Raw genomic sequence first — 13,914 nt, 5'->3', positions numbered from 1 at the left:
CCCTCTGCACGCTCCCAACAGAGCTGGTTACAACCTCCTGGCTGCAAACTCCAGCTCGGCAGAAGCACTTGCTTTTGATTACAGAGATCTCCAGCGTCAGCCAAGGAGGTGGATATCAAACCTGTGCACGTCGGGCGCTGCCAGCAACACATCATAAATAATAGTAATGGAGTGTAATTGCTCATCAAGCCAAATCACAGCCTGGAGGGCTCCATCTGGCCAAACTCCCTTTGACGTCAGTGGGAGCTTTGCCAGCAGGTGTGCGATAGGATCGGGGTCCCAAGCAGCGGTACCGCCAACGAGGTCCTGTAGCACCACTATTAGGGTCTGATTCAGATCCCCTTGAAACTCTTGCGTGTCTTTGCACTGATTTAGAAGACTTTAGCTAACTCCCCTTGCCTTACACGGCTTCCCAGCCAGTACGGCTGCATCTGCGCAATAGTTATCCCAGATGGACCATGGAGGAGGAGAATTCCTGACACTGAGCAATGGGATTTTAAATTTAGAGAGGAGATGGAAACTCTTTCCTGTCGGGTCTTAAAAGGTGGTTTGTACGGGGGTGATCTGGGACTTGAAAATGTCCCAAAAGCCTGCCTTTTGGAGGATGCAACTGAAAAAAACCCAACACGTAATTGATATTGCAAAGTGTTGTGTCACTGGTGTAGGGGCTATAAAAGCCAAACAAGCTGGTGTGCCTGCCTATCAATCACCTATTGCTATGTGACATTGGTACAACCCTTTGCAAATGAAAATAATTTACTGCTCCCCCCCGTGAAAATTATTTACCATCCCCATTTTGGTTGGAACATTTACTGTTGTGGTTCAAAACTATGATGAATTGGTTAGCTATAAATTTTCTTTCCTTCCCCCTCCTCCTCCCACCTCTTCCTATGTAACGCTGGGATGCAGGTTAAGGCATAGGGTGTTATCTGAAGTAAGTGCTCTACTCTCAGCGCCCCACACATCCTCGCTAATGCTTATAGCTCCCTTGTGGTACTGGGAAGCATCATCGCTATTGTACTGAGGTAGAACAGGAGCTGGAGAGAGATAAATGGCCTAGTTATCAAAACTTCCTAGCCTCCCACAGCCCTCCTTGGGAATACAGCTATAAATGACATTCAAATGATGCTGATAGATGTTAGCTGAGCAGGGAGCAAAACGCGTGCATTCCTGGTGCCACGCTCGGGCCAGCCGCTCCTTGCTGATAGTGTCATGGAGATGTCAGCTAACCTGACACTGGCTGCTGACGCTATAGCCGTGTGGGTGAGATACCGCGCTGTCTGCTCACGTCTGCTTGTGGGCAAATCCCTTGGGGTTGCAAAGGTTCAAAATTGGGTGGTGACTGAGATGTATTAATGCTGGAGCTTGCAGAGCTGAAGGCAGAGGTGTTTTTTCTTCTTTGGCACAGAATGTGCTCAGTTTGGACCCTCAGAGGGTCAAACATCAGAGGGGAAACAGCCCTTCTTCCACCCAGCAATGCAATGACAGTAGTGTCATTTTTGAGTGACCCGGGACATCTCCAATAGTGGCCTATAGTCTGGTGTGAAGCAGTATGGTCTCTGTGGCCCTGTGGCGGGTCCAAAAATCACCTCCAGGAGCTGCCTTTGCATCTGTTGTCCTTCCTCATGTGTGAAACGGGAGAAGGACTGCTCAGATCATAAATCCCTTGGGGAATGGAGCAGGAGCAGCTAGAGTAGGTGGCAAATCTGCTTCTCTTATGAGGCTGGAAGGGCTCTTGGGTGTCTTGGCATCTCTTCAGGAGATACGAGGAAAACTCCCCCACCTGGAGGCGGAGGACCTCTCATGAAAAAAAACAGCAATCTGTAAGGCGTTGTCTTTTTTTAAAATTTTATTATTATTATCTGGCAAGAAAGAAAGGCTCGGTTAGACCCTTTGTATCTTCCCAAGGTGTACCTACGCGAATGCTTAGCCCTGCAGGCAGATTTTTACTCAAGAGCAGCTCTAAGAGGAGAGGGGATGCTTCTAGTGCGTTGTGGCAGAAATCCCAGGGCACCAAGGTTGCAGGGCACGCAAAAGCTGTCTCTTCCCATCTTCCTTGCGACCAAGAAACTGAAAGGAAAAGGGTACAGGGCTGTCAATCACATCCCTTCGGGCTTTAGGTCCGAGGCTGGACCGGGGTGCTGGTACACATGCTAAAGCGGAGGAGGGGGGCAGTTCTTAGGTCCGACGGGTCAGGGCAGACCCCCTCGGGGCTGCAGCTGAGCTTGGGCCCCGGCGCTGCTCCCCCGAGGAGCCACCCGGAGCCGGGGAGGGGGATGGATCTCAGCCCCGGGCTGGGGCAAAAGCAGCATCTCCCGCAAGAGACCCGTGCAAAAAGCTGCTCCCCGGCGGGGCTGGGGGCTGCCCGGGCGTGTTGCCCCCTCACCCCCCGCCTCCGCGGGCGGAGGCTCCGGCTCGGCTCGGCTCGGCTCAGAACGAGCCGCATCGGCAGGCAGCGCCTCCAGCCGCCCACCCGCCGCCTCTCCCGGCATCCTTCATCCCCCATCCTCCGCTCCTTCCTGCTCCGGTGGTGAAAGCAACCCCCCCACCCACCCACCCACACCCACCCACCCGCAGCCGGGGGCCGGGGATGCCCTCCCCCTCCTCTCCAGCCGCAGCGGGGGAGGGGGGCTGTGATGCTGCAGGGGGATCCCCCGGGTGTCGAGCGGGGTCTCCCCTTCTTCCGCCGGCTGCCGGGATCTCCCCGCTCGGCTCCGGCGGCCCCAGCGGCGGCTGGCAACCGGGGGGGGGGGGGCCGGTGCCCCACGCACCGTGGATGACTAGACACCCGGGGCTGGGGGAGCGGGGGGGGTGGGGGGGGGCGGGCGCCCGGCTATTTGCTGGCTGCATACAATGGGCCACTCCCTAACGTGAGGGCTTGGGGGGAGGCAGGAGCTGGGAGGAGGAGGAAGAGGAGGCGGGGGGGGGGGGGGGAGGAAGGGGCTCGGGCATCGGGCTGGTAAATAAACTCCGCGATGATTTCCCTCCCTTGCGCCGGCCCAGGTGCCGCCGCGCTCCTGCCTCCCCGCTGCCCGCCGGCGAGGATGACCTGACGGGGATGTGACTGCCTCCCCCCACCCCACTTTTTTTTTTTTTTTTTTTTTTACCCCCCCCTCCCTCCCTCCCTCCATATAGCCAGCCAGCTATACATGTAGCTACAGATACAAAAATATATAAAGCAATCGTTGGGGGGGGGGGGAGGGGCGGGGAGCTCGGATCATGGCCTTGGGGCTCCCGGGGCTGCCGCCGCCGCCGCCGATCCGCAGCTCGCCTCCGGGGCCCGGCGCCGACGATGGGGCTGAAGGCGCGGCGCGGCGCGGCGGGCGGTAGCGCGGCCGGCGGGGCGGCGGCGGCGGCGGCGGCGGCGGCGGCGGCGGGTCCGGGTCGGCGAGCGGCGGCCGGCGGCGGCGTTGGCGACCCCGAGCAGGGCTCGCTAGCCCTGGGCGGCGGCGGCGGCGCCGACCGCGACGGGACGCTGCTGCTGGAGGGCGGCGGGAAGGAGGAGGGAGGCAAGCGGAGCCCGCCGGGGCTGGGGCTGCTGGCGAAGACCCCCCTGAGCCGCCCGGTGAAGCGGAACCACGCCAAGTACCGCCGCATCCAAACTTTGATCTACGACGCCCTGGAGCGACCCCGCGGCTGGGCGCTGCTCTATCACGCCTTCGTGTGAGTACGCGGGCGCGCAGTCCCCGCGGAGCGCGGAGCCGGGCTCTCCCCCCCCCCCCCCCTCCCGGGGGTGCGTCCCGGGGCGGCGGGGAACGGCGGAGGGGGGGGGGGGCTGCCCCGCGGAGATGCGTCCCGGGGCCACCGCTTTGCTTTATCATTCTCGGCGTAAGGAGCTCCGGGGGGCTGGCTCCAGCACCGGGGGGCGAGTGTGGGGGGTTGTGTGGGGAGCAAGGGTCTTCTTATGGGGTGTGCTGCTGAGTGGTTTTAGTTATTTTTGTTGGTTTTTTTTTTTTTTTTTATCTTCTGCCGTCGGGTTTTCCAAAACGAGGATCTTGTTTTAAGCCCGCGACTCTCTCTTGTACGGACACCCGCGTTGCCTTGGAGCGGCGTGCCCGAGCCTGTGTGTCTCAGACCCTGGAAAAGGGATGCCAGAAAGAGCAAGCTCTGAGCAGTTTTAAGGCTCGAAGTGCTTAAGGGGGACGCTGCCGGCTTCAGTTCAGCCTCGAGCACTGCGTGCGGTTAAAGCAGCTGTTACAAACCCCGAGCGGACCGGCTCTTTCAATAGTTGAAAGTGTCAAATGCAAACCATCGGGTTTCGCTCCAATAAGCGTCACCCTGCAGTGCATGAAACCCAAGCATTGCAGCACTGTCAACCAGAAAGTTAAACTGACCGCAAGCGAACTGAGAGGAAACAAACTCGTTTTGTGGCCCAAAGGTGACAGGTCAAGTTAATGACCACTGTTTTGCATTCCTAACAATTTTGTTCCCTGAAGTTTTCATAAGGAATATAGACAAAAAAAAAAATATCTGTTTACAGCATAGAATGGAGTTGGCAGAGTCTTATTAAAATAAACGTGGTCTTAAGTGTTGTGAATGTGTTTGAAAACCCAAGGGATTATCAGTGATCACGGTGTTCCTGTTTAATGCTATAACGTGTACAGAGCTCCATGTGATAGAGGATTTAGGCAGTGATTTCTGAAATTGGCTTATTTGCCGAAGACAAAGTGCTCCAGGCTGCATGGGCTGTGAGCCTGCAGCTGGATCTTGGGAAGTCCTCATCACTGGTGTAGCCTTTGCACTTGCAAATAAACACCTTGAGTGTAGGGCTGTGATTTTACCTTCAGGCAATTTTCTTGTCGATGGTTGTAGGGATTTAGCCCTGGGCGAGGAGTAAAAAGCAGCGCTCACTACTGAGGTGCTGCTGCTGCTGTGAGCAACTCACTCATTGCTGCTCCCCTCTTTTCAGTGTTTTCATAAAGTGCGTCTTGGGACACAGATTCCTGCTTTCCAGATTAATTTCTGTGAAAATGGGGACACTGGATGCCGTGACACTTTTTCAGCTCCTTAGCCCCTTTTTGCCGTAGGAAAACTTGTGCTAGCAGGCAGGGAGAGACGGCATTTGGGGTGTGTTGTGCTGGGGAGACTCTTTAGTCCGGAGCTCGCCGTTCGATCGTGCTCAGTATTGCATAACGCTGCTTCTTGTTGGGGAGAGCCACGTCTGGATGGAGGGGCACCCCATTCATCCTGCCTTGGTCAGCCCCCGCACACTGCATAAGTGAGGCTTTAGCGCACGCCAGAGCATTATGAGCAGTTGGCATCTTTCTGTGGCCAGCTGGGTCAAATCCACGCCCAGGCTCCTGTCTCGATATAAGCGATAGGACAGTGGATGAGTCTAGAGAGGCTCAGGCGTGCTGAGAGATTCATGTTTATTTGCAATGGTATAGAAATTTCCAAGTTACAACATTCATTTTAGATAGCTCTCTAGATGTGTGGTTAACCTTAAGGTCCTCATGCAATATGGATCATAGAATGGGAAAAAATTCAGCATGTTTCTAAGGTTTGATCCTTCTTCGGAGCAGACCTGATGCTCTATCTGGCCAACTTCTCTTTGGTGAATACTCCGTCCTGCAAAACTGAGGTGCGAGTCTGACCTGCTCTCCCAGAAGTCACTAACAGTCTCGTTAAGACAATCGGTGCCAAGTTCAACATTAATGAAAAAAAGACTTTTAGGAGTCCTTATCCTTAAAGGAAGTACAATACACAAGTCCCGGTCTGTCAGCTCAGCACAGACGTCCCATCCCTTCCCAGGACACCCCGGGGGGCTCAGCAGTCCAAGGCTGCAGCTGGGTTTCTGTTCAGTCTCAGCTCCTTCTGAACTTAGTAGAAGTTGTGGGCTCTTACCTCACTGTAGGATCAAATCCTACAAAAGAAATCTGCCAAAAGTGGTGGAAGAGTGTGGTGAGATCTTGCTGACAGGCTTCAGAGCTTGTTCCTGCGATTGGAAAATGATGACCTGCTCGAGAGCAGGAGCAGTGCCATGGGGAAGCAGCACCTAAGTTGATATCCAGAGTCTTTGTTCTTGCTTTCAAATGAATTGCCTTTTTACCTTTTTCCTTCTGAAAAGGAGTCTCTCTCATGTTGGAGGTGCTGCTATGACACTGCGTAGTGCCATCCCAGCAGTCCCCTGGTGCTTCTTTTCACACTAGAACAGTTTACACTTTCCCTTGGGTAGGTGAGAGATTGCCAGCCTTTCCATAAAATCTACAGATTTGATGCTGTTTTAATTTTCCAGAAAAGTCCCATTTATCTTAATGACATGTTATACTTCGTCTCAGTCTTCTGTGTAACTTTGCAATAAATACCATGCAACCAAAATTAAGAGTAAGAAGGTTGCTCTCGTATACAAAAAGAGAGAATAAACAGCTGAGGGCCAAAAGGGATTGCAGCATGGGTGGATGTGATGAATTCCTTATAGATCCCAGCATTCAGAGGTGTTTAAGGAAGAGATGATGCAAAGGAGTCCAGTGCTGTGTATATCCCAGGATTTAGGAGGTAGGAAGCTGCTGATGGAACACGATTGCAACTTTCAGCATTTGCCGAGGGTGTTGGGTGGGGGCAGGAAGGGGCTTTGCAAAGGTCTTTGCAAAAGCTTTGGATGCCAGAACTTTTAAAAGGGTGGTACAGATGGAATCTCGTTAAATCGTACAGTGATGCCCATATGGCTGCAAAGGGGTCGTGATCCTTTGTGTATCTCACTGTTATAATGTGCACATAAATAAGGTTTGACGCAGTGCCTGTTGTAAACGCTCACTTTAGTTTAGGTGGGGTTAGATCTGCTGAAATGATTCAATCTGGTGAAATAATTCAATGAGAATGCATAAACATCATCAGGCCCTACCAAGCCCTAGCGACAAAGATGCTAGGGGACAAAGGGAGAAATTCCTGATGGCAATTTTAGCATTCAGCTTTCACTGGCAGTGATTTACAGAAAGTGACATGAGGTATTTTCCTTGCGATTCTTCCTCCTTGTTCTGCACAAATGAGTTTGTCCAAGCCTATCCTTATAGCAAAGAGGAGGGTGATTTGGTCCTAAAGAAGCTGACTCTGTTTCCTTCACCATCTGAAAACATTTATTCTCTGGCAGCTCTGCTAGACAAGAGATTTACGTAACACCCATGAACTTCCTCTCTGCTAGGACATCAGGGTTCACAGACTTCTTGGCAATATGGCAATATCTTAATGGCATAGGTGATAAGAGAAAATTGATTTTCCCATGAAAAATTTCACCTCTGTAAACTAAACTCTTGCTGAACATTTTCAGTAAAAAAAAAAAAAAATCTGGTTTAAGCTTTGAGGTTTTTAATTTGGAAATGTCTCTTGGGAGTTGCAGGTCAGGCTACAATCTATCCCTGCTCTTTTCTGAGCTAGTCTCCCTGTAGGTGTAACTGCTGTTCCCGTGATGTACTGTATTTTCCTTTGTGTTGAGTAGTGCAATATATTGCAGGAACCCTCTGCGGTTGTGCCTCGTGGGATGTGTACTTTGGCCAGGGAGACCGTCTTGAGACCTGTTCGCCTCCATGAGCCATTCAAATGCTTTATTTATGCACAGAAGCATAAATGAATTAAATGAAAAATTGAGAAGAAGTCAGATCTTGATTTTTCAGTTTATTTTTAATTGTAAGCACAGAATATTTGGTGGATAATGGTCAGAGCCCAGAAAGGTAACAAAATACAGACTAAGTTTGCAATTGAAATTTGTGAAAATTTTCAACCTGACTTAAAGAAAAAAGAGGCTGAAGGAGTGGTAGCTAGGAGATAGTCTTACCTTCATACCATCCTCTGAGACAACTTCAGCCTTTACTTTTGTAGAAAAATAAGACTAGGAAAAGGCTTGGGATTAGATTTTCCGTTTTGGGAAAGTGTGCAATATTGGCTGCACTCTGCTGGTGTAGATCACCAGGGTGTACCTGCTGACGAGAGAGGGAAACCATGGGGAACACTTGAAAACCCTTCCCTATTTGCCATACAATCTTCTTGCAATACCACTTAATACCTGGAATAAAACGAGGAGGCAGAGTCATGTGATCCGTCAAATCGTCAGTATTTCTGGGAAGCACCGGCGAGCACCTCTTGCATGACTGATCGTAGGTGGGTTGTTTGCAGAAAAGGGCGTCGCGGGACTTGGGGAACAGGTTGAGGGTCTGGGGACTTTCCATTATTTTCCTCTTCACCCTTTGAGAGATGCTCTGTAAGATGCACTGATCCGCCAGCCTGTGTTAGCCATCTGGGGCGAGATGGAAACAGGCTCGGGGTAAAAAGAAGGACAAATACGAATGCTTCCTTGGCCTGTTTGGCATGGACTTGTCTCTAAGTGAGTCCCCAGAGCAGCAGAGCAAGTCTGGTCCATTAGCAAGTGCCCTTTGCTTACGTGTTCGCCAATACGATTTCTGTTTTAATTATTTATGCTAATTCAGCATAATGCACGGATAAATATTCTGCAGTATACTTTGTAAAAACTAATGAAGTCTTAGTCATTGGAGACCTCACCGCACACCTCTGCTATTGCGTCTCCCTTGAGGCTTGCGGAGTCCGCCCTGGGCTGCGTGCGGTTTAGCGAGATGCGACTGTATCTCAGCTGCTGGAATCGGCCGACTTCGCAGGCTGTGGTCACCAGCTGCCGAAAGCTGGGCTTTGCTGGTGGGAATGAGAAGGAGCAGCAGAGCCTGGGGAAGCCACAGGCTGTGTAACGTGAGCGCCTCGCGATCCCCAACCGTAGCTTCGTGGTCACTTCGGCAGCTCGTAGGTGCCCAACGCTTGTTTAAGCACCCAAACTACCTCTGAAATTACAGACCTGGCCCTTTGGTGGCAATAGGTGTCTTTTCACCTACAGCCTCCTAACTCCTTGCTAGGACATCAGTGCCGACAGCGAGACCTGCTCCCGGAGCGGGTACCGGCGGGTTGGGTCGGTCAGCCCGCGCACTCGGTGTTGCCATGGCTACGCTGCTAATTTGCTGAGTTTTGGTGCTTGCTCACGCCTGCTCCATGGGCTGCTCGGAGCTGCAGGCGCACGGCTGCCTGTAGCACAGGCGTGCACCTCGGTGAACCCCAAAACCCCCGGGGATGCAGGTCCCTGAGCACCCCTCTGCAAGTGCAATCTTCTTTTCACACCAGGCCACGCGGCCTCATCTGGATGGGCGTCAAGATCCACCGCGGCCGGCGATGCACGAGGGAGAGCCCGACGTGTGGGCGAGTATTGGCGCTGCCAGCAACAGCAAACACTCAGCAGCTGGTCTTTCAATGCTGTCAGCTCAGCCCAGGAATAGAACCCTCAGAAAACAGTCATAGCCCCTGGTGTAATTTCTATAAATCTGAACAGCCCCAGATTTCATCATTTTGATGAGAGGTGATACAGCAAAGCCCCTCCAGCAGCCAGCAAACCATATTTTTCTTCTGAGAAATTTGGCAGTGAAGAGTAGCACCGCCTCAGTGCTACCCTGACAGTCCTGGAGACACTGTCAGTGGTAAAGCCATGGACTACACTTTTCCGAATAGCTCCAAGGCAGCAGCTGGGAGTCTGGTTGGAGGTTTGTCGTGCTTTAACCCCAGCCAGCAACTAAGCACCACGCAGCTGCTCGCTCAGTCTGCCCCCACCCAGTGGGATGGGGCAGAGAATGGGGGAAAAAAATTGAAACTTGTGGGTTGAGATAAAGACAGTTTAATAGGACAGAGATAAAGACAGTTTAATAGGACAGAAAGGAAGAAAATAATAATGATAGTGATAATAATAACAACAACATCAATAATAAATAGTAATAATAATGATAACATGACAATAATAATAATAATAATAATAATAATAAAAGAATTAGACTATACAAGTGATGCGCAATGCAGTTGCTCACCACTTGCTGACTGATGTCCAGTCAGTCCTCAAGCAGTGATCCACACCCCGCAGCCAACTCCCCCCGGTTTATATACTGGGCATGATGTCACATGGTATGGAATATGCCTTTGGCCAGTTTGGGTCAGCTGCCCTGGCTGTGAACCCTCCCAAATTCTTGTGCCCCTCCAGCCTTCTTGCTGGCTGGGCATGAGAAGCTGAAAAATCCTTGACTTAGTATAAACACTACTTAGCAACAACTGAAAACATCGGTGTGTTATCAACATTCTTCTCATATTGAACCCAAAACACAACAGTATACCAGCTACTAGAAAGAAAATTAACTATCCCAGCCACTCAGGTACCACTCAGTTCATAAAAGCCATCTCAGTTTCTTCTTGTGCCTCTCTGCTCCTCGCAGCAAACATCAGATCGCCATGGGGCACAGCAGGGTCTGGGCACCTCTGGGTCAGCTGCCTGGTGGAGAGGCCACGCAGGTTTTACTTCTTGATTTAATGTGAGATGGAGGTTAGGAAGATGTTTCAAAAATGAGCAGGGAGAGACTTTCCATGCCCATTTTGCTCATTTTGGTGCAGAATGTAGAAACATTCAGAACAAATCTAATGGTAAAAATAGTAACTAAAGACTATGCATACTAACAGCTGAATTAAAAAGTCCTCACATACATATAATGCCAGTTATATACCACTATGCTTAAGTGTGTTTTAGTGAACATGAAGGTGCCCCAGCAGTGCCTGCCTCTCCCAAGCACCACACCAAAAGCTACTCACCCAGCATCTTTCTATTCTTTCTTTGGGGCTCCATGTCTTCAAACATGACTTGATTAAATCCTTTTTGTTCATAGCTTAGCCAATATAAAAAACTGCATGTATGTAGAGCACAGTTCTGTACTTCTTTGTGAGTAAAAAGGCCTTTCCATCATTGAGATGTATGTGCAAGGTCAGGTGAGGGAATGCATATTCAAGGACAAAGTCTACACTTAAGTAATTCGGATCTAATTTAACAGCTGTAAGAAGCTTTCTAAACAAAATCCATCGAGTGAGTGTTAAGATCGTTTATATCTTGTTTAGAAACATAATAGATTGGTGACCTTAGTTATAGCTAGGCAGCTGGGTGGTTGGATACTACCATGATCAGCCTTGCATGGTATAAATAAATAATAATGTTTATTCTTATATTTAATAATGCTATATTCCCTTCTTGTGCGTGGAACTTTACAGAAGGAATGGAGCCACGGAGATATTGCATCTGCTATTGCTTCTGGCAGATACTGTATTAAATGGGATAACTTAAATATTAATAGCTTTACAAGGAATATGGTCCACAAGAGCCGTTAAGTATGCTGCCTTCTGTCTTAGGATGATAGCTGGGAAGCTTAGCATTTTCTGTGAAGTGAGGCACATGCCCAGGGATATTTAGGTTCATGGTAACCTATTTCTGAAAAAGGCACTTTGGGAGAACTTTCAGGCTAGAAATCTGTAAATTGTCTTCCCCAGCCGTAAGCGAGCAAACTACTTAAGAGCATGTTTAATTTGGAGCAAATGAAAGGTCCCACTGATGTCAGGAGGAACCTTTCCAAGGTGTCGCTGAGGTCATCCAAAGCAGAAGAGCGTGACTGAAGTCTGGTGGAAAGCAGCACTAAGTATCATCACGTTCCTCTGCCCAACCAACTTGCTGCTCTACTTAGGCTGTGTGAGATTCTCCTAAGCTACAGTTCTCCGCAGGATTCGTCACAGGCCTTCATCCCTCCTATACCTTAATAGCCACATTTGGTTATAGTCACCAGGATAACACCTTGATAACACCCTCCTTAGAGGTGCTGCCTTTTGCTTGTTTGTGTGGGTTTTAAAAAAAGGTGGTGAAGTGGAGTTACATATCTCCAACTAAATCTCAGTTTGGAGACGTGCTGAGACCCTGACCTGAGAAGCATCCAGTGTCTCCTGAGGTGGCATGTGCTCTCACTCCCTTCTCCTACGTGTATTAATCTTGCCAAAGTCTTTCCTACTTTACCTTTTCTAGGTTGCTGCTATGTGGTGGTGGAACATTACAGGTCCATTGTACGGGAGCGGCAGTGGAGGAATCCTAATCCTGTTTGGGTTGGCTGTTGTCATTTGCTTCCTTTGACTTTACAGGCTTTATTTCATTTTATGGATCCTTGCACCTTGCTTGTCGTCCCTGTTTCCAGAGCTGTTTCTGAGAGCTGTATGGATGTGTTTTGCAGTCCTTTGCCAAGCTGTATTAGTTCGTGACTGTTGTGTTGACTCGCTAGTGTTGTTTTCTAACCCCAGATGCATCTCATATTTACTTTCTTCTATCCTCACTGGTGTTTTGATCACCTTCCAGATTAGTACTTTGTGATTTTGTTAACATTCAATTTAATTCTTTTCATAGATAGTTAAGGAAGCACTTAATAAGACCAGAACTAAGGAAATCCATTCAGCATTTCACTAAATAACAACTTCCATGCTTCCTGGTTAATAAGTTATCATTTGTTATGGCCAGTTTTTGTGTGGTTTCTCTGTGTCACTTGAATTAATTCTAGAACTAAGATTTTATGAGACATTACATCTATGTCAAAACAGCAAATATTTCCTCATTTCTTTTTGTTCAAACCTGATTGTTGTTGGGCTACATTTATCTACTTAGTTCAGTGATACACATTTAAATGTTATCTTCCCATCTCAGATTTTTTCACGCTTTCGACATGGTAGGTGTGTAACTTGTATAACAAAATAATTCAGTGTGCTGTCCACCACTAGAGCAGAGCTAAAGCAATGCTGAAAGCTTAAATGCTCCGATCCATCCAAGTCCCAGTTCTAACATATTTTATAGGAGCCATTAGATTTGGGTTATACCTAACTTCAGGTGAAGGGCAGAGATGTTCATCCTAAACCAGAAGACTCTTTACAGGGCATTCCCCACTGACTGTAAATACAGAGAGTCTAAAATTTTCTGTTTTCAGTGGGGATGGAGGAGAAGCAAGTACAGCTGTTGAAGGACTGATAGTGAAATCCCGAAAGCGCACGGTGGGGAGCTGCCCACCAGGCAGTGCAGCATCAGCTCTGCTTATCTTTTTTCCCCTCATGCCTCTCTACGCACCACTCAGAGCGTTCATGAGAAGGGATTACACCCTGAGGAGGGAATGTCAAGAGCAGCTGATTGAAATTGCAGGGGAATTAATTTAGGAAGGTAATTACAAGAACTGGAATTTGCTCTTCTACCTTTGCTAACACTGCTGTTCTTGTGAGACGTGCTGGAAGAATTTCAATGCACAGTATTGGCTGAGGCTCCCCGATCAGACCTCAGACACTGTGCAGTGGCATCAGATGCATAGGGCAGCAGGGCAGGACCATCCTTGCACTGCAGATATGGCAGCAGCTTTTCTCATGCCTAGAGTAGTCAGTAACTATGTCTAGACTAATTGGCAAAGCCGTGCCGCGGATGTTCCCCAGCAGTGGCACACACTGGCCACTAACACAGCATTGTTGGATGACCCGTGACATGGTTTTAGTCTGTGACAACTAAGTGACTGGGCACAGATCAAGTGTTGCCACAGACCTGGGACTGCTCCCAGTAGGAGTCTGCATGTGGCTCCCTGCTTTGGAGGCGAGGTCAGTGTTATGGGCGCTGGGCTCCCCAGCTGGCCTCGTGGACAGAGTAGGACTGAGCATCTCTGGGTTACTAGAATAGACATAATTGTTGTATGTGAGATTGTGCCACCATGAGGATATCCTCCTGGGTCTATGCAAAAAGCCACTTTGCTTTGGGATAAGAGCTTTCACTCAGATAAAGACCCAAGAAATCCTGCCCCACTGAAATAATGTAGGTTTCACCCTATGTGTGTGTCCAATAACATATTTTATTTTCTATATCCTTTCCCCTCCCTGTTCATGGGACTTTGTCAAGGCTTCTGCCTTTCTGTTTCAACACTCCTTGTGCTGATCAAACTCCCATGGAAGTTCAAATACTTCACCCCCACATCTTGGCATATTAACAAAAGAATAATTTTTTGTGGTACTAGTCCGGGAGGAAGACCCTGCTGATCATTCATTACCAAACTTTTTATGATT

The 13,914-nt window shown here is 49.3% G+C and overlaps 1 protein-coding gene and 1 long non-coding RNA gene across 4 annotated transcripts in view; one reads left to right on the top strand and one right to left on the bottom strand.

Moving 5' to 3' along the window:
* Nucleotides 1-1,827: 1,827 nt before the first annotated feature.
* On the bottom strand, nt 1,828-3,677 carry LOC128142292 (uncharacterized). The gene is made up of 2 exons (XR_008235336.1): nt 3,590-3,677; nt 1,828-2,070 (listed from the first exon to the last, which is right to left on the bottom strand). It is a non-coding gene; the product is annotated as an uncharacterized LOC128142292 (long non-coding RNA).
* KCNQ3 (potassium voltage-gated channel subfamily Q member 3) overlaps nt 3,197-13,914 on the top strand; it is a 209,368-nt gene continuing 198,650 nt past the window's right edge. For all 3 annotated transcript variants that reach the window (XR_008235335.1, XM_052788256.1, XM_052788255.1), the window contains exon 1: nt 3,197-3,663. Coding sequence is in view for 2 of the 3 variants with exons in the window: in XM_052788256.1 (XP_052644216.1) it covers nt 3,293-3,663 (371 nt within the window). In the remaining variant the exon portion in view is untranslated. The remainder of the gene's footprint in view (nt 3,664-13,914) is intronic.

Source organism: Harpia harpyja, chromosome 5, assembly GCF_026419915.1.
Source record: "Harpia harpyja isolate bHarHar1 chromosome 5, bHarHar1 primary haplotype, whole genome shotgun sequence".
Lineage (NCBI taxonomy): Eukaryota > Metazoa > Chordata > Aves > Accipitriformes > Accipitridae > Harpia > Harpia harpyja.
Note: the sequence above shows the minus strand (reverse complement) of the source record. Positions and strands in the feature narration are given on the sequence as shown.